Source organism: Rhinolophus sinicus, chromosome 2 (assembly GCF_057876585.1).
Source record: "Rhinolophus sinicus isolate RSI-liver-muscle chromosome 2, RSI-T2T, whole genome shotgun sequence".
Classification (NCBI taxonomy): Eukaryota; Metazoa; Chordata; class Mammalia; order Chiroptera; family Rhinolophidae; genus Rhinolophus; species Rhinolophus sinicus.
In genome coordinates this window covers 2,335,357-2,355,224 of record NC_142502.1, presented here as the reverse complement: position 1 = coordinate 2,355,224, position 19,868 = coordinate 2,335,357, and the positions used below count along the sequence as shown (strand labels likewise).

At 43.6% G+C, this 19,868-nt stretch overlaps 1 protein-coding gene across 6 annotated transcripts in view; it reads right to left on the bottom strand.

The window, feature by feature from the left end:
* Positions 1-19,868, bottom strand: part of RPS6KA2 (ribosomal protein S6 kinase A2) — a 299,783-nt gene that overhangs the window by 53,629 nt on the left and 226,286 nt on the right. For all 6 annotated transcript variants that reach the window (XM_074333812.2, XM_074333813.2, XM_074333816.2 and 3 more), the window contains 2 exons: positions 2,398-2,478; positions 196-275 (listed from right to left, as the gene is read on the bottom strand). In XM_074333812.2, coding sequence (XP_074189913.1) covers positions 196-275; positions 2,398-2,478 — 161 coding nt within the window. The remainder of the gene's footprint in view (positions 1-195; positions 276-2,397; positions 2,479-19,868) is intronic.

Below are 19,868 nucleotides of genomic sequence, written 5' to 3'. Positions count from 1 at the left end.
CATCTTTCAAGGACAGAGTTCTTCCCTGTGCAACATGTAACTTCTTACACACACACGCGTGCGCGCACACACCCCCTCTATATACCTCCCCATAATCACCCACACCCCACCCTTCCACTCTGTTTTCTGTCCCTCTTTGTCCCTTGAATCCCAGACAGAAGCCAACAGCCTGTGGCCTCCTAGGAGGGACATTACCTCTTTGGAGAGCCTGGTGAACAGGTCCCCACCCCGCAGGAAGTCCAAGATCAGGTAGAGTTTCCCTTCCGTCTGAAAGGCTGTGGGAGGACAGAGAGTGAGCATGTCAGTGTCACGGTCCTCATGGTCCCCTGGAGTGGACAGGGTGCTTTAACTCAAGCAATACTGTGTAGTCATTTCAGAAACGGGGCTGGAACCAGTTGCCGACAGCTTGCCAGGGGCAGAACTTAGGGACAGGGAGCCAATATTAATGAGTTCTGTCTGCCTCTGTCACTTTTATTACGAGTCTTGAGACTTTTTCCTCATTTCTCTCCCTTCCCTTCCTGTCTTCCTTCCCCCACTCCTTCCTTTTTTAATCATAAAGGGGATTGAAAGGCACAGGGAGAAAAGGATTTGTAGGTTCCAACTCACTGTCATTATCACCATGATCAGCGTTGGGCTTTGGGGACAAACAGGTATCAGCAGAGACACTTTTGCTAGAAGCTGTTTGGAGGAGCAGGATGACAGCCTCTGACCATGTTTGGCCGAGTCCCCTTTCCTTCCTATCCCATTGCATTCTTACAACTTGGCGTTCAAGGGCACCCGTTGTTCGAATCCTTCTTTAATGGCAGCACTGGTGACGGGTCGGCCCGGCTACTGGACATGGCAGTGGGGCTTGTGTTCTAGGTTTAATCAAATGCCACAATTATGGGCTTACTGCTTAGGCTTCAGGCCTCTGGCAGCACACAGCGCTCCCACCCACCAGTGAGCCAGGGCGTGCCTCAGTCAAAGGGGGCTGAATGCCATGTGAGGGTCAAGAGAGACCAGGACCATCACTACTGGGTGGCCAGCCAGTTCAGTGGGACTGATGCTGTGTCACTGGTCATCTATTTTACATGCATAGGAAGCACGGCAGGAAGGGTCCTGATGGCTGCACACCTCAACACTTTCTGATTTCTAAAAGTAAATGCGAAGGTCACTGTAGATGGTGGCTTTCAGAAACACATGGCCTCTAACTAGAAAACCCTTGGTTAGAATTGTGTGACCTGGAGTGTGGATTAAATGCTCTATCCTAGGGCCTGACGGGCAGACGGAGAACACGTATCATTTGATCAACCAGAGGTAACGCAGAGGATGCGATTAAAACTCTTTGTAAGACGTCCAGTTCTCAACTTCTGCAGAAAACACCCTGGATGCCAACTGCAATGACATGTGGTGTTGGATCTGCCAACAGGCCTGAGGGGTGACAGCCACCACATGGCTTCCAGAAAGTCCACACCTGTATCCGCTCATACTACTTCTTAAAGAAAAAGCCACAGAATTTCCAAACAGGAATGAACCGTTTTCTTAGTAAAATCAGAAACTCACCAGCACACAGCAGCAGGCCCCGCCCTCCCACCTCTGGGCCAGTGTTAACGCTTAGCTCCCGACTTGTGCAAATGTCACAACAGTGTCTCCCAACTCTGCCCGCCCCGGCGCCTTTCAAACCAACAAGGTGCCACTTTTGTTCTTTTCTGTACGTTACTCATGTTAGTTACTCAAGCCAGGCGGTAAACTTTAACACAGCACACATGGCTCCACTGTCCTCATTTTATCCGTTTTTACACTTATTGCTTCTCTTAGGAGATAAAAAGGCCGAAGAAAAAGTGAGCAGAGTTGTGTGTTTCCCCAGATATGTGGTTCTGGGAAGACTGTTTGATTCCAGCCTCAGTTTGGTCTTCTGAGAAATGGAAGCAATACTCGTAACCTACCTTGAAAGCAAGTTTTGAAGGTTCAATAAACTACCATCTTTAAAATGCTTGAAACGCAGTATTGACTTAAAATGCAGGAGGGGTCACCATTTCTGCTTTAAAGAAATTACTGGGTCACAAAGCATTTTATTTTGAAGCAACACAGAAATATGTCATAGATTCACCCCAATCTAGGTCAACAGACGTGTTTTCATCAGTTAATTAATAACAGTAATTTAATGAATAGTAATGTGTAGCCGCCTCACATTAGGTCTTGAGTGAAAGATAAGGCATCTTGCTCTTTTAAAGAAAAATACAGAGAGATTAAGGAATCGGGGAGAGGGTAACTCCGTCCAGACAGGGCTCGACACTCACCCAGGAGAGTCTCCCTCTGACAAATCATGATTTTTTGATGTCCTGTGATTTGGGGAAAGTTGCCCTAGGTTCTCTCAAAAGGAGGTTATTTTATTTTATTTATTTTTACTGTATTTACCATAATGAAGCTTTACAATGAAAGGGTGATTCACTTCTGCCAATATGTCTCTCTCCATTTTTGATCGGACTCGATCCCGAACTGCAAAACAGAAGAATAAAAACTGTTAAGAGGCAGGAATTAGGGTTCTGATGAACATGGAATATAAAACACTGAGGCAAATAATTTCCACCAACTGTTAACAAAAATTTTCAGACACATACAAAAGTTGAAATAGGAGAGTAATGATTGCCCTGAAACCCTCCACTAGATTCAACAATTGCTTACATTCTGATACATCTATGTTCTCTCTCTCTCTCTCTCTCTCTCTCTCTCTCTCTCTCTCTCTCACACACACACACACACACACACACACTTTAGCTAAAAATCTGACAGTAAATGGTCAACACCATGACACCCGACTCTCAGGTGTACTGTCGTGCAGCACCCCTGTGAATAAGGACAACCTCTTACATAACTAACTCGACTGTCACGCCTAAGAAAATGAGCTGTCATTCCATAATAACATTTAATATCCAACCCAAATTCAAACCCCACCCCCATGTCATTTACAGCTGATTTTTTTCCCCCCAACCTAGGATCCTGTCAAGGTTCACACATTACATTTGGTTGTTATAGTTATGTGTTCTTTTTACTTTTACAAATAGCCCCACACCTTTTTCCCCTCTGTCCTTTTTGGTGGACTTCTTGGTAAGTCCAGGCCAGTTTCCTATAGTTTCCTCCTCATTCTGGGTTTGATAGATTAACTGTTTGTTCTGATGCTTATATTTCTTGCAAACTGAGGACAGGTCTGAAGGTTTTATGAGACAGAGGCTAAACATTTTTTCACAGACACCTCTGGGTGACGCTGTCGCCTTAGATGGAGGAGATGATGGGTGATGCTATGTTACTCTTCGCTATATGATGATAAATTCAGCGACATGGTTAAGGTGGCAGGTCATCTGTCTCTCACTGTAAAGAGCTACTTGTCCCTTTGTAAATGAGTCACCTGTGGGGTGATGTTTTGGTATCAAATGACTTGGGGTTCCCTACCAATTCTTCATCCAATGGTGACATCAGATACATATATATACCCTTGCTTGAATCATTTAGGGTTACAAAATGGCAGTTTCCTCATTTCTGGTGGAACTGGCAATCATGAGGAAGCTTCTTCTCCCTCTCTCCCTGAGACTAACTATGGAGTATGGATTTTGTTATAATGAATTACAATATTACTCTGTTTGGTGCTGACATTGTGCAATGTTTAGCCATCTGTGAAAACAGATGGAATTAGTTTTGAGGCAAAAATAAACCAACCAACAAACAAAGACCACCACTTGAGAATAAGAACAACTCCAAGATTCCCACAAACAAACTGGTACACCCAGGGCAGTATCCATGTGACCTCATGTGGTCCCGTGTGGGTGATGGCAGAGAATTTCCCCAAATACCAGTAAGTGTGACACGTAGGTGAGTATTGCATCGCTGGGCCAGGCACTTACATTCATCTGTACGTGGCCCTGTGAGACGCACTTTTACAGTGTCAGTTAAGAAGTCTCCCTACAGGTGGCCGTAATGAACAGTGGTCACAAGCACTGGCAAGGACATGGAGAACTTGGGAGCCTGTGCACTGCCGGTGGCTGGAACAGGCGCCCTGGGAGGCAGCTTGGCAGGTCCTCAGAGAGGACGTACGCAGGAACTGTTAGGTTTTTAAGAACTGGTTTCTCTAAGTTTCCTCAGGCTACCGAGGAACAGTTTTTCCAAATAAGTGGATATGTTCATTTAAAATAACAAAGATAACACAGTTTCATTAAAAATACCTTGACTTTTTAGTTGCAATTAGACTTTTTCTCAGTGACTCCATTAGTTTTGCTGTTTTAAATACACAGTGAAACAGTATGTTAATTAATAATTTGAATTTTAGAATCTGAAGAAGTATACATTTATTTCAAGCAGTGGACAACAGACGTCTGCAAGAATTATTTTGTTCCTAACTGTTCTCCAATTAAAAGCAATCCCAGTCATAAAAATGGTGGCGTGAGGTGAGCCTCTTAAAATCTCCCCTGAAATTTACAACAAATTGAACAACTATAACTCCACATAGGATTCCCTCTACAGCAGACAGGTAAGACTAAGAGGCTCACTACTGAATTCACCTACAGGTGGGCGAATCTCGCGAGCGGGAAGGAGGGAAGGGAGAAGTGCGGAGATGGAGCCGCGCGGGCGCAGGACGCAGACCCAGCTCAGTGCTCCGAGCTCGCTGCTTCCCAGAGCTACCGCAGCTGCGGGACAGGGAAGAACTCGGACTGCTAGGGCTCCGCTTATGGCCCACAGGGCTGAGGGGGCAGCATATACCACGGCTGAACCCAACGCTCATGGCAGAGACCTCGGAGAAAAGACTGAAGGAAAAAGGCTGAAAATGGTGGTTTAAGCCCTCACTGCCGAGCAGAGAATGGAGCCTTAGGCACTGAGACCAGCTGCCCCCTCCCTCCCCTCCCAGAGCTCGCCCCGCCCCCACCTGCCCGGTGCTAGAAGTGGAACAGTAGCAGTGTCAGATCAAAACAACAGAAAATTTGCAGTTCTGAGAACTGTGGTCTGCAGACACGGACTCGCAGCCCAACTAGTACCGGCAAAGGGGAGGGAGCTGTGGAAGCAGGACCGGCTGTGGTGGTGGTCGCCGCCATTGCTCTGGGCCACCTCTCACAATCCACCCTGCCCCAGTCCCCAGCTGTCTGGGTGGATCCCTGTAGGAGTAAACAGAACTGCTGAAACACACGGGCTCTGAATCTGGTGCAGGAAGAGCTTTGAAACTTCAGAAGTTCTCCGCATCCCCACACGGAGATGGCGCTGTCAGACCCAGGTGAACTATTCACAGAGGAGAACCCCACCTTCCAGGGAATCCCCACATTGTGTGAGAAGCTGGAATAGCGCAGAGAAAACATAACACTACAGTGTGAGAGAGAATAAAAGGCTGCAATCAGAGAGAAAATAAAATATTCTATCAGCACCTACTGGAAAACAAAAGAAAGACCTCTTTCTATCAACCTGTTGCAGAACCCATTCCTGTAGATGTCTAGGAAGAGAAATAATAAGTCATTAATTGCCATGGTATATTATGGAATACCATGGTATACATGGAATAACCAAGGTAACAAGACAGCTCAGAAAGAAAATGAAAAGTCTTCAGAAAATGAATTTAAAGACATGGAAATATGTGACTTAAATGACAGAGAATTCAAGATTGCAGTTCTGAAAAACTCAAAGAAATGCAAGAAAACACAGATAGGCAGTTTAATGAACTCAGAAACACAATCAAAGAAAAAAATGAACATTTTACCAAAGAGATGGAAATTTAAAATAAGAACCAAATAGAATTTCTGGGGATTAAGAATTCAATAAAAGAAATGAAGAATGAAATAGCCAGCTTAGGTAGTAGAGTTGAGCAGATGGAGGAAAGAATCAGTGACATCGAAGACAGAAATCTGGAAATGCCATGGATGGAAGAAGAAAGAGACCTGAGACTTAAAAGAAATGAGAGTTCTATAAGAACTTTCTGATTCCTTCAGAAAGAGCAATATAAGAATAATGGGCATACCAGAAGGAGAAGAGAGAAGGGAACAGAGAGTATATTCAAACAAATAGTCGACAAGAACTTCCCAAACTTGTGGAAAGAACTGGATCCTTGAATCCAAGAAGCAAATAAAATGCCTAATTACCTCAACCCCAACAGGCCTTCTCCAAGGCACGTTGTATTGAAGCTGTCAAAAATTAACGACAAAGAAAGAATCCTCAAGGCACCCACGGAAAAGATGGTAACCTACAAAGGAAAGCCCATTAGATTATCACCAGCTTTTTCAGCAGAAACTCTACAATCCTGGAGGGAATGGAATCAAATATTCAAACTATTGAAAGAGACAAATTATGAGCCAAGAATAATATACCCAGCAAAGATCTCCTTTAGATATGAAGGAGGAATAAAGACCTTTCCAGACATACAGAACCTGAGGTAATTTTCTAGCACACGACCTGCACTACAAGAAATACTAAAGGAGGCTATTCGACCACCATCAACAGGAACAATCTGTGGCAACCAAAACATAAAAGGGTGGAGAGTAAAGGCCTGAACTGGAATATGGGACTGGAGAAAGTAAGCGTGCTGAAGAAAGTGGAATACTCTAAATACGAAACTTTCTTTTACATAAACTTAATGGTAACCACTCAAAAAAAAAAATAAAAAAAAAATCCAGAACTGAAATACAGAACATAATAAAAGAAGAAACAGAGGGGAAAATCATAGAATACCACCACACAGAAATAACAGACAACAACAAAAAGACAAAGAACAATGGAAACACAGTCTTACCAGAAAATCAAAGATAGAACGATAGGAAATCCTCACATATCAATAATCACCCTAAATGTAAATGGACTGAACTCACCAATAAAAAGGCACAGAGTAGCAGATTGGATGATTAAACTAAACCCAACCATACGCTGCCTCCAAGAGACACATCTCAGCTACAAGGACAAACATAGAGTCAGAGTGAAAGGGTGGAAATTGACACTCCAAGCAAATGGTATCCAGAGAAAATCAGGTGTAGTCATACTGATATCAGATGAAACAGACTTCAGGATATAAAAGGTAACTAGACAAAGATGGACAGTTCATAGTGATAAAGAAGACATAACAGTCATCAATATGTATGCCCCCAATCAGGGAGCACCGAAATACACCAAGCAACTACTAACAGAACTAAAGGGAGAAATTGACCAAAACACAATTATACTAGGGGACCTAAATACATCATTGACAGCTATGGATAGATCATCCAAACAGAAAATAAAGAAAGATATAACAGCCCTAAATGACACATTAGATGAAATGGACATAATTGACATTTATAGAGCACTTCACCCTAGAACATCAGACTATACATTTTTTTCTAGTGTACATGGAACATTCTGAAGGATAGACCATATATTGGGACATAAAACTAGCCTCAGCAAATTTAAGAAGATTAAAACCATATCAAGCATATTCTCTGATCACAAGGCTTTGAAATTGGATATCAACTGCAAAAAGAAAGCAGAAAAAAACCACAAATATGTGGAGATTAAACAACATACTTTTAAAGAACGACCGGGTCAAAGAAGAAATAAGAGAAGAGATCAAAACATACACAGAAACAAATGAGAATGAAAATACATCCTACCAAAATTTTTGGGATGCAGCGAAAGTAGTTTCAAGAGGGAAATTTATATCATTACAGGTCTATCTCAAGAAACAAGAAAAATCCCAGAAAATAACCTCATCTTATACCTTAAAGAACTAGAAAAAGAAGAACAAATAAAACCCAAGATCAGCAGAAGAAAGGAAATAATAAAAACCAGAGCAGAACTAAATGAAATAGAGAACAAAAAGACAATAGAAAAAATTAATGTGACAAAGAGCTGGTTCTTTGAATAATTAACAAAGTTGACAAACCCTTGGCTAGACTCACTAACATAAAAAAAGAAAAGTCACTAATAAAATCAGAAATGAAAAGGGGGGAAGTTATCACGGATGCCACAGAAATACAAAGGATCATCCAAGAATACTATGAAAGACTATATGCCACCAAATTCAATAATCTAGAAGAAATAGACAACTTCTTAGAACCATATAGCCTTAATCGGCTGAACCATGAAGAACTGGAAACTCTAAACAGACCGATCACCAGTAAGGAAATTGAATCAGTCATCGGAAACCTTCCCAAAAGCAAAAGTCCGGGACCAAATGGCTTCACTATTGAATTCTACCAAATCTTCAAAGAGGATCTAATACCAATCCTACTCAACCACTTCCAAAAAACTGAAGAATAAACAATACTCCCTAACTCATTTTATGAGGCCAACATTACCCTGATACCAAAACCTGGTAAGGATAGCACAAAAAAAGAATATTACAGATCAATATCTCTGATGAATACAGATACAAAAATCCTAAACAAAATTCTAGCAAATCGAATGCAACAATACATTAAAAAGATTATTCATCACGACCAAGTGGGGTTCATCCCCGGGGCACAAGGATGGTTCAACATATGCAAATCCATCAATGTGATACATCACATAAACAAAATAAAGGACAAAAATCATATGATTATATCTATTGATGCAGAAAAAGCGTTTGACAAGATATAACATCCATTTATGATTAAAACACTTAATAAAATAGGTATAGAAGGAAAATACCTTAACATAATAAAGGCCATATATGACAAACCCTCAGCTAATCTCATAATTAACGGTGAAAAACTGAAGCCCTTTGCTCTACGTTCAGGAACATGACAGGGCTGTCCCCTATCACCTATGCTTTTCAACACAGTGTTGGAAATCCTTGCCAGAGCAATCTGGCAAGAGAAAGAAACGGCATCCAAACTGGGAATGAAGAAGTTAAACTGTCACTTTTTGCAGATGACATGATGCTATATATAGAAAACCCTAAAGACTCCACCAAAAAGCTATTAGAAACAATAAACGAATACAGTAAAGTTCCCGGCTACAAAATCAATGTACAAAAATCCATTGCATTCCTATATGCTAACAATGAAATCTCAGAAAAGGAAACAACAAAAAAAACCCAATTCCTTTTGAAATTGCAACAAAAAGAAGAAAATACCTAGGAATAAACTTAATCAAGGATGTGAAAGACCTATATGCTGAAAACTATGAGACATTTTTAAAAGAAATAGAAGACACAAAGAAATGGAAAGACATTCCGTGCTCATGGATTGGAACAATCAACATAGTAAAAATGGCTGCATTACCCAAAGCAATATACAGATTTAATGCAATCCCCATCAAAATCCCAATGGCATTTTTTAAAGAAATAGAACAAAAAATCATCAGATTTGTTTGGAACCACAAAGGACCCCGAATAGCCAAAGCAATCTTAAGAAAAAAGAACAATACTGGAGGTATCACACTCCCTGACTTTAGCTTGTACTATAGGGCAACAATAATCAAAACAGCATGGTACTGGAGAAAAACAGATACATAGACCAATGGAATAGAATTGAGAACCCAGAAATAAAACCACATAAATATGGACAGATAATTTTTGACAAAGAAGCTAAAAACATACAATGGAGGAAAGACAGCCTCTTCAATAAATGGTGCTGGGAGAATTGGATAGCCATGTGCAAAAGAATGAAACTGGACTGCTGTCACCATGTACCAAAATTAATTCAAAATGGATCAAAGATATAAGTATAAGACCTGAAACAATAAACTGCAGAGAAAAAAAACATAGGTACTAAACTAATGGACCTTGGGTTCAAAGAGCATTTTATGAATTTGACTCCAAAGGCAAGGGAGGTAAAAGTTAAATAAACGAATGGGATTATATCAAACTTAAAAGCATCTGCACAGCAAAAGAAACCATCGACAAAATAAAGAGGCCACCAACTGAATGGGAGAAGATTTTTGCAAACAGTGCCTCTGATAAGGGGCTAATATCCAAAATATACAAGGAACTCATGCAACTCAACAACAAAAATCAAACAACCCAATTGAAAAATGGGCAGAGGACCTGAAGAGACATTTCTCCAAAGAGGACATACAAATGGCAAATAGACATATGAAAAAATGCTCAACATCATTAATCATCAGAGAAATGCAAATAAAAACCACAGTGAAATATCACCTCACCCCAGTCAGAATGGCTATCATCAACAAGACAAATAGCAACAAGTGTTGGAGAGGCTGTGGAGAAAAAGGAACCCTCATACACTGTTGGTGGGAACGCAGACTGGTGCAGCCATTATGGAAGGCAGTGTGGAGGTTCCTCAAAAAATTAAGAATAGAATTACCACATGACCCAGCAATCCCTCTCCTGGGTATCTACCCAAAAAATCTGAAAACATTTATCCCTGAAGACATGTGTGCTCCAATGTTCATTGCAGTTTTATTTAAGGTGGCCAAGACATGGAAACAACCAAAATGTTCTTTGATAGATGAATGGATTAAGAAGTGGTGGTATATATACACAATGGAATAATATTTGGTGTTAAGAAAAGATGAAATAGGACCATTTGTGACAACCTGGATGGGTCTTGAGATTATAATGCTAAGTGAAATAACTCAGACAGAAAAAGTTGAGAACCATATGATTTCACTGATATGTGGGATATAACACTGAAAACAACAAAAGAACAAGATAAACAAATGAAGAAACAAAAACTCATAGACACAGACAATAGTTTAGGGGTAATGAGAGGGTAAGGGGGAGCTGGGCTCTAGAAGAGGGTAAACGGAGTCTAATATATGGTGATGGAAAGAGAACTGACTCTGGGTGGTGAGCACACAATGTGAGATATAGATGATGTATTACAGAATTGTACACCTGAAATCTATATAACTTTACTAATAATTGTCACCCCAATAAACTTTAATTTTAAAAAAAGCAATCTCACCTGCTATTTAAAAAACAGAAAAAGGTATGTGTAAACACAGTACTGCTATACAACCCAGCAATTCCTGTCCTAGGTGTAGACCCAAGCTAATTAAAACGGCTCTAACAGACACCTGTAGTCCTGTCTTCACAGCAGCGTTATTCACAACAGTCAAAAGGTGGAAGCACCCCAAGTGTCCCTGGACAGATGACTGAGAAACGACATGTGGTTCATCCGTAAAATGGAGTATAATTCAGCCTTAAAAGGACATAAAATCCTGATACCTGCTCAATATGGATGAAGCTTGAAAACATTATGTTCAGTGAAATAAGCCAGACACAAGACATGAATACTGTGCGATTCCACTTCCATGAGGCACCTGGATTTCACATTTATAGAGACAGAAAGTGGAACGGTGGTGCCAGCGGCGGGGGAGGGGAGTGAGGAGCAGTGTGTAATGGGGGCAGGCGTTGTTTGCGGTGATGGAAAGTTTGGGGGATAGATGGCAGTGATGGTTACACAATACTATGCATGTGTTTAGTGCCACTTACAAGTGGTGAAAAGGACCAATATTATATTATGGATTAGGGTTAGGGAACCCAAAGGCCATAACAGCCTGGTGAAACAATTAGAAAAAGATCTTACATCCAAATTTCCAAGGGCTGTCTAGTTATAGTGAAAAAATAAATATCTATTTCCTCCCTACATTTTACATAAAAAAGTACATCTAGATCTATGAAAGAGTTAAGTGTTAAGCAGAATCGAGCCACAAAAATGGTAACGAAGATGAATACCTATCTGATGTCTGGGCGGGAATCTCTTTTTCATAAAGGCAACTGAAGCGATGACAGGAAAGAGAGAGAGGCTGAGTTACAAAACACCTGCAAATTGGCCATCCAGAAAGATCGTCACATTCAAAGGCAAACAAAAAATTGAGAGATTGTCTGAAACACACAGAAAAAGGGCCAGGAGCCTAAGTCACCACAATATATAAATCGTCTCATCAAGTCTAAAATAATAGAGAAAGGAACCAAGACTACAGCCCTGACGACAACGTAATGTAACACAGATTAAACACATCAGTTTGGGAAAACGTGTCCACAAATGTGTTTTATAAGATTGACTCCATGGGCATACATTGACAAAACACAAGCAGACATCAGCTCTAGGGTGGCAGGAAACAGGAAATGGCTGTGTTCACTCCAGGACAGGATTTATCACTGCGGACAACTAACTGTGTAACTGACCATGCCTGGTTTCCATGGACCCATGCAGGGACACGTGAAACACGTCAAAGGACGGTCGTCACACCAGGCGATGCCCTTCAGATATGAAACAAGCCCCATGAGACCAGCTCTCTAAAGGTGACTGGGGGCTCTCCAGGTCTGTGCAAATTCTACTGTGTTGGGCAAGGTCCCCATTCTGACCCTACCAGTGCCCTCTCTTTGTGGTGTTGGTCACTTCTGGGCCAGATCCACAGATGGAGTGAAAGGGCTGGGACCATGGCTCTGCCATTTGACCGACAGCCACGGATGGTCCTTCCACTAAGAAAGAAACAGACATGAGGGAAGGTGCCCCATTTCTGAGGCCGAGCATGTTCACGCTGCCTGGTGGACAACTAAGGCTTCCGAGACGCTTTCACTCCTAAGACCTAGATGCACGAAAAAGAAAGCCCAGAGATGACTCCTTAATCCTTCCACTGTCACTGTGCCAGTGAGTCACAGAAATCAGACAGCAACATGTGGGCAGCACTCGCCCGCCGGGCAGTTGTAGACCAGTGTGTGGAGTCTGCAGCCAGGTGATGGGCCCCCGTGGTGGTTTTCCTCAGATACTTACGGGTGAGCCCGGAACCAAGTGAGCTTGCTACTATGGATGTAAAAAGAAAAATGTTCCAGGCTATTTTGAGATTCACTAACAAACCGCAGGTATTGGGGATAAATGAGCCTTTTTCGGTACTTTAAATCAAGCCTGTACTTGTGGCCCACCTGAAATGGGGAGCGCTAGGGGGACATGGTTTTGTGGTTTGCTTTGCTCTGTACAGCAATCTGTACCTGCCAGTACCAGCTCTGACCTTCATGTGTCCTTCAGCCGGCGTGGCCCTTGGCCGCCCCTAGGGCTGAGATGAAGGTGGGGACACCTATAAATTCATCCTGCTGTGCAGGACACAGGCTCCTCCCCAGGAACCCAGGGAGGAAGCACATTCTGACGTCACCCTGGTGGACATGAAACACTAGGAAACCCAGAGCGACCCTCTGGCCCCCTCCCCTTTGGATCAGGCCACGTCTTCACGACTTCCAAGTCCCACAGCCCTTTACACGACTTTGGGTGGACCTGCTCCTTTGTGCTCATGAGGAACTGAAGGTTCAGGACATTCCGAACTGTTGATTTTGTTTCCGCAACCATGTGGACTGTTCTGAATGTTTATGAGTTAAAGAGTGGGCCAACGCCCCTGTCAGTCCTAACAAGATGTCTCCATAACCACAGTCCTTGGAGGGCTCAGGGCAAGTGAAAATCAAAATGCAAGCAGGCCTTTTTGCCAGAACCTGATGAGGTGGACACTGGAGCCAGTGGTTGTGAACCTGAGGCCACCTCTGGGCAGCTGCAGGCCCACCCTCCTGCGAGTCACCAAGACTCCCTGTAGATGGCCGACGCAATCTTATGGCGCTAGTTGGGGACATGCTCATGAAATTGATCTCAAAGTATGTGGCAACTGCAAGCTTCATAAGCCTCCCTGGTAAGAATAAGTAACTTATTTTGGAGGATGGATTTCCTTAGCAAAGCTCCATCTGCAACAAGGGGACCCGAAACCCTCTCTTCAGAGTTGGATACCATTGCCTGCATTTGTCTGAGTTTCAAATGATCTCTACCACTATAATTACTCTATGTTACATTATATACCAGATTGTGTCACATTACATTATGTTACATTACGTAACATTTCATTATATTATATATAGATGGTATTTTAAAAGAAAATTGAGGGTAAGATAAAAATAAATGTTAATAAGCGATCTATCAGTCACTGTGAAGATGAGAAAGGGGCAGCCAGTAAGCACACCTTACAGGGCACATGGTGGGTGGGACGCTGCACGTGCAGTGACCACCCAGAGGACCGGAGAGGACAGCGTCCACCCACACCACTGCAGACTGCTCCAGTCACAAAGAGGCATGACGGTGACAGATGGTGGCTCGGGGGTCCAGGCAGCACAACTTTAAGGATTCTGAAGACAGAGGTGGGGCACAAGGTTTCAGCCACATCAGGTTCCGCCTGGCTGAGCGACCGCTGCTCACCACTTGTTCCTTTGCCCGTGAAACGCTACTGGGTTTGAGATCACGCTCTGAGCAGCCTCCTGGCTGCAGAATAACAATCCACCTTCACACACCGTCTTTTGCCTACAAAGGTCTAACTCAGCAAAAAGTGGCCCCCCATGAGAAGTGGCCGAAAGCTTGCACTGTTTACTCCAGAGAAAAAAGAGAGGAAGAAAACTGTGAGGAATAAACACTGTGAACCACGTGGATTACCAGGTCAGGCACAGCCCCCCAGGATGTCAGCCTCTTTCTCTATACTAAGTTATTTAAAAGAAAACCAACCTGCTTATTTAACTAACTTCTTTACCAGAGAACTTTTCTGTGGATCTGTCTTCTGTATTTACACTGCACAGATATTAAAGATGACAAGTAGTGGAAAAAAGCAATTTCCTACTTTTTCATATCTACAAGATATGCAAATTTGGTAGAAACAAACATACAGAGAACCCCCGCGTATACAGGTGGTGTATAATAACGAATGGGAGTACCTAGTACATTGGGACAAGGGACAAGACACACCCCTAAGAGCCCGAGAAAGACAGGAGCCAAAGGTGCCTAAGGGGGGCTCATTTCATTGTACCTTTCATCTCAGACCATCTACTGGGAAAAGAAACGCCCGAGGGAGCAGAGCCCTCAGGCGCAACCAGCTGGCACATGGCCTCCTGATGAAGACACGCGGCCAGGTGTGGCAGGGAGGCGGACGGCCTCTGACTCCACGCCCTCCAAACCACGGGACTGTGTGTGAGGGCTTCACTGCGTTGTGCCTCAGTTTCCTCCTTTGTAAAACGAAGATGATAAGACCAGTAGGGACACTTAACACATATGGTTGAAATTGGCCTTAGCCCTCCACCCTCGGAATTTACAATCATCCAAATGCAAATCAAATAACATACATGAATTCGTGTAGAAATAATATCTATTCAAACTAAGGGGCTGATTGAAGCTTAGTTTCTGAGTAAGTCCGTTTCTAAAGGAAGCATCTCAGTGCAAGAGAGAAGGACATGAATAAAATGGTGCTGAAAGTGACATTCTGAGGTTGGAAAGCACTGAGCTGGCTCTGAGCAGGGACTAGGGCATGATGTTGTCACCCACAGGAATACAATACACGCGTCCCTGTCCTGGTCCCCACGTGCACTCCACACGGCCTAGTGCACCTGGGGACATTCCAGGAGATGGAAGCGGAGCTTCTTAAAGAAGGTGGGGGGTGAGCAGCAGTCAGCCTCAGGTCCACGTCCCTCCCCCCTCACCAGCCAGGCCACTGCCGGAACCCACCCACAGACGCCAAGAAACACACGTGAGATCACCAGAACTGTCTGTTCGTTACTTAACTGTATAAACAAAAAGATTTTCCCAGAATATTTTTCTTCTCCTTGAGAACCAACAGGACACAAACCCCATCAATTTCCTTCTGATTTCCTTCAAAGCAGGGGATGTATATCACCGTTGGCCTTTGAAAATGTATCTTACAGGGAAAATGGTGGAAAACCTAGCTAGGCATGAAAACACAGGTGAAGTCCTACCAGAAAATCATCACTGCAAAGAGCTACTTCACATAGAAGCTCTGTCCCTGTGGACGCTGAAACAGAGTGCAGGAGAGCTGCCCTGTGCGTGTGCGGCCGCGGTCACGACACAGGGACCAGCTGTCCTCTGGAATTGGCATGATCCCAGGCTCTTCACGCCACAGCTGGAGGCATGAGGCTGAACCAAGAGGTAACTTTTCTAACCTGACGGCCATGTCCTGTCCGCCTCCCTCCCCACTGCCCCACTCAATCAGACCCAAACCAAACCAAACCAAACCAAAAAGGCCCAAAGACAGTTTTTATGGAGCAAAGACCACAGGGGAGCACAGCTGGCCCTTGCTGAAGCTCGGCTGTCCAGCAGCACCGCACAGGTAGCGGGGAAGCTCGTCCTCACTACGCTGTGAGACGGGCACTGTTCTGACACCAGGCCACGCTAAGGAGCCGGACACGGAGGCCAGGAGCGCTTGCCCAAGGGGACGCAGCCAGTCAAGTTCGGGATGGATGAGGCCCCCGAGTTGGGCTCCCAACCACAGCCCCAGGGGTGGCACACTACAGACACAGGGGTGGGGGTGTCCACCGGGGGGAAGGGGATACCAAGTCTCCCGCCCAGAACACTCCCAGAGCCACTAATTTAGAATCCTGGGGAGTGGCCCCCAGGTGTCAGCATTGTATGAATGTCCCATGGGCACTTCCAACCAGCAGTCAAGGCTGGGAACCACTATTATCACCATGGTGACAGCCGCCACTTGGCAGCTCACTAAACCGGGACTGAGATCAGGGGCGCTCCAGTTCTGGTGTCATCATGCTTGGGGTGTTTATAGTCTTTTATGCCGAATTCCCACAGCACCAAGTGGGCACGTCTCCCTTTGGCACTTATTCCACGGAACTGTGACCTAGAACAATGGAATGTAGCATTGTGGACACAGAAACTGTCAGCTGAAGAAGTTGAATATTTTCAAAGGGTCCTTAAGTGATGAGGAGACACGCAGTGCCATCCACGTGAGGTGGGAAGATGAGGAGAAAGGAGCCAGGCAGGGGCCAGCACCCCTGCCTGCCTGTGACACCTCCCGCTGCTGGAGCAGCTGGCTTTCCCGCAGAAACGAACGCACCACCTCTCTAAAGAGGGGCAGGCGCCTGACAACTGCAAACTGCTGAAAGACCAAACAGAGCTGTCAGACTTGCATCCTTCATGTCTAGTTATTTGTTACCCCACTGACAACAATTCTCACTTCACACACGACACTCGTGTCTTTGAGAACAATCTGGAGTTTTACAATTATTTCCACAAGGCCGCCGCCCCCTTTCCATCTTTTCCTTTTGCAAACAATTTCCCTGTTGCATCTTCCCTCGGACGGCTGTCTGTACTTTCAGGTTTCATCGCTGACAGTGGGGCGTGTCAGGGCCATTGTCACAACACTCCTTTTCTCTTTCACATTCTTCAGAAAATGAACTGGCTTGCAAACTGCTGAGGCTGTACAGATGGAGCATGAGTTATGGACTATTTTCTGAGTTTACGGAATCTTTTAGTAACCCAGGCTAATGGAATGCAGAGGTGTCGGAGCAAAAACAGATTTAAATAATCCTTTGAACCAATCCTCCTCTTTCACAAAGGGGGAGAAGCGAAAGTGTAGAGGGGCCCAGCGGTGCACGAGGGCGGCGTCCCCTCTGTACGTCCCCATCCTCCTGTGACTGGCTGCAAGCACCACCTCACGCAAAGGACTGTGTCATCAAACTTTTTTGTTTTCTCTTAGGAAAACAAATTCCAGTTGCATTTCTGGAAATAAAAAACACCTGTTTTTTTAGTGATGGACCATTATGGGAAGCTGGAAAAAAACACTGTATGATATAAAATAAAGTTTGGGTTTAAAGCTGGGTTTTAAGGAGCACAGGGAACGGGAGATTTTTCTACTCCTTTATGCTTATATGGCCCATTGTCACGATGTAAAAGTGACTTTACACAGTCAAGCACATTGTTCCGGAATATTTTATAATAACTTTACATTACAAGTCAAGTATGTTTCATTTGTGTTGAAAACTTGAAATATGGAGAAGAGAGAAGAACGTAAACGCTACCAATAATCATACAGCTGTTTTCATTGTGGCGTCTTTCCTGTGGCATATATTTAATATTTAGTGTTTAACATCAGTACATCTCCTGTACTGGTGGAGATGCTTGTGCCTTTAGCAATATTAGGATCGGTCTGCACACATGCTTATCTCCTGCCTCCTCCATGTAACACGGTGCCAGAGACTGTCTCGGGGACCCCGGGCTGGATGGTAAATGAACCTGGAAAGTCATGCATCCACAGAGGTGAAATCACTGAGACAGAGGGCTTTGCACCTGAGCGGAGAGGTCAAGTTAACACAGATGGCGTACAGACTTAGCAGCCATTCAGCAGAGAGAATCCCAGCTCCTGGCCTGACCTCGCCCCTTCCGAGCAGCGTGGACAGCCAGTGCCTCAGGTTCCAACCCACTCCTACTTTTTCTCCTCGTCCTTTCAGGGGCAGGAGGAGGGGGTTGTATTTGAGGAGAAAGAAGGAGCAGGTAGGATTTAAAGAGAAAAGGAACAACTGAAGGTCACGGTGCCCTGACTGGCAAGTTGAATATGGAATCTGCTGATGGAAAGCAAGCTGCTGACGGGTGTGTGATCAGGATCGGAGGACAATCCGCCTGGGAGGATGAACCGTCACAGCTTCCCGTTTCTACCGCCTTTGTCTTAATCTGCAGAAACCTGCCTGCTCTGTCGGGGAGGGTCGATCTCAATGCTTTTAGGATGAAAAAGTGGGTTTTAGCAAATGGCCGTGTTATTTAGCAGCTATTGGCTTTAAAATGACAGCTTCACTGAGACGTAATTTGTATACTATTCAATTTTCTCGTTTAAAGTGCACAATTCAATGGTTTTTAGAACATTCACAGCTATGCAGCCATCACCACAATCAATTTTAAAACAGTTCCATCGCTCAAAAAGAAACCCCATCCCTATTATTAATCATCCCTTTTCTCCCTAAGTGCTCCCCAGCTCCTGGCAACCGCTAATCTACTTTCTGTCTATGGATTTGCCTCTGCTGTTCTTTCACATAAAGGGAATCATACAATCTGGGGAGCTTGCTGCCTGGCTTCTTTCACTTAGTTTGCAAGATTCATGTTCATTGTAGCATCAGTATTTCTTTTTTCTTTTTATTGCTGAATAATATGCCATTGCATGGCTATAACACATTTCATTTTCCCATTGATTGTGGGACATTTGGGGGTTTTGTCCACTTTTCGGCTACTGTGAACTGACTAGTGGGGCTATGAACACTTGTGAAAAGTTTCTGTGTGGACACGTTTTCATTTCTCTTAGTTACACACCTGGGAGTGGAACAAATGGGTCATAAGCTAACTTTGTGTGTGACCTTTGGAGCGAGGGTCAGAACGGCCATTCGTTTCTCAGACACCCAGGTGATTTGGAACTAAAAGCTGCCTAATTTTCTATTTCTCTGCAATTGTTCTTAAGTGAGGAGATTCTTTCACTAGTAATAAAAGGTGGGGACAGAACGTCAAAACCTGTTTCCTATGCATCTTTGTTTCCCGCACATGCTTTAATGCAGGATAAGGCATTTGACAAAACCATTCTTCTTTTTTTAAAATTAAAGTTACTTGGGTTTACAATGGTCAGTAAAGTTACATAAATTTCAGGTGTACAGTTCTGTAATACATTATCTATATCTCGTATGGAACCACAAAAGACCCCGAATAGCCAAAGCAATCCTAAGAAAAAAGAACAGTGCTGGAGGTATCACACTTCCTGACTTTGGCCTGTACTACAGGCTACAATAATCAAAACAGCATGGTGTTGGCAGAAAAACAGACACACAGACCAATGGAATAGAATTGAGACCCCAGAAATAAAACCACATCAATATGGACAGATAATTTTTGACAAAGAAGCAAAAAACATACAATGGAGCAAAGACAGCCTCTTCAATAAATGGTGCTGGGAGAACTGGATAGCCACGTGCAAAAGAATGAAACTGGACTGCTACCTGTCACCATGCACCAAAGTTAATTCAAAATGGATCAAAGACCTAAGCATAAGACAAAACAATCCTTTAAAATTATATTATTATGAGAATCTTGGAATATGTGGCCAAGTTCAATTGACAGTTTTAGAAATATAATTATATGTTTCTATATAAATAATCATACATACATGTATATATTATAAAAAGCACTCACTATAAAAAG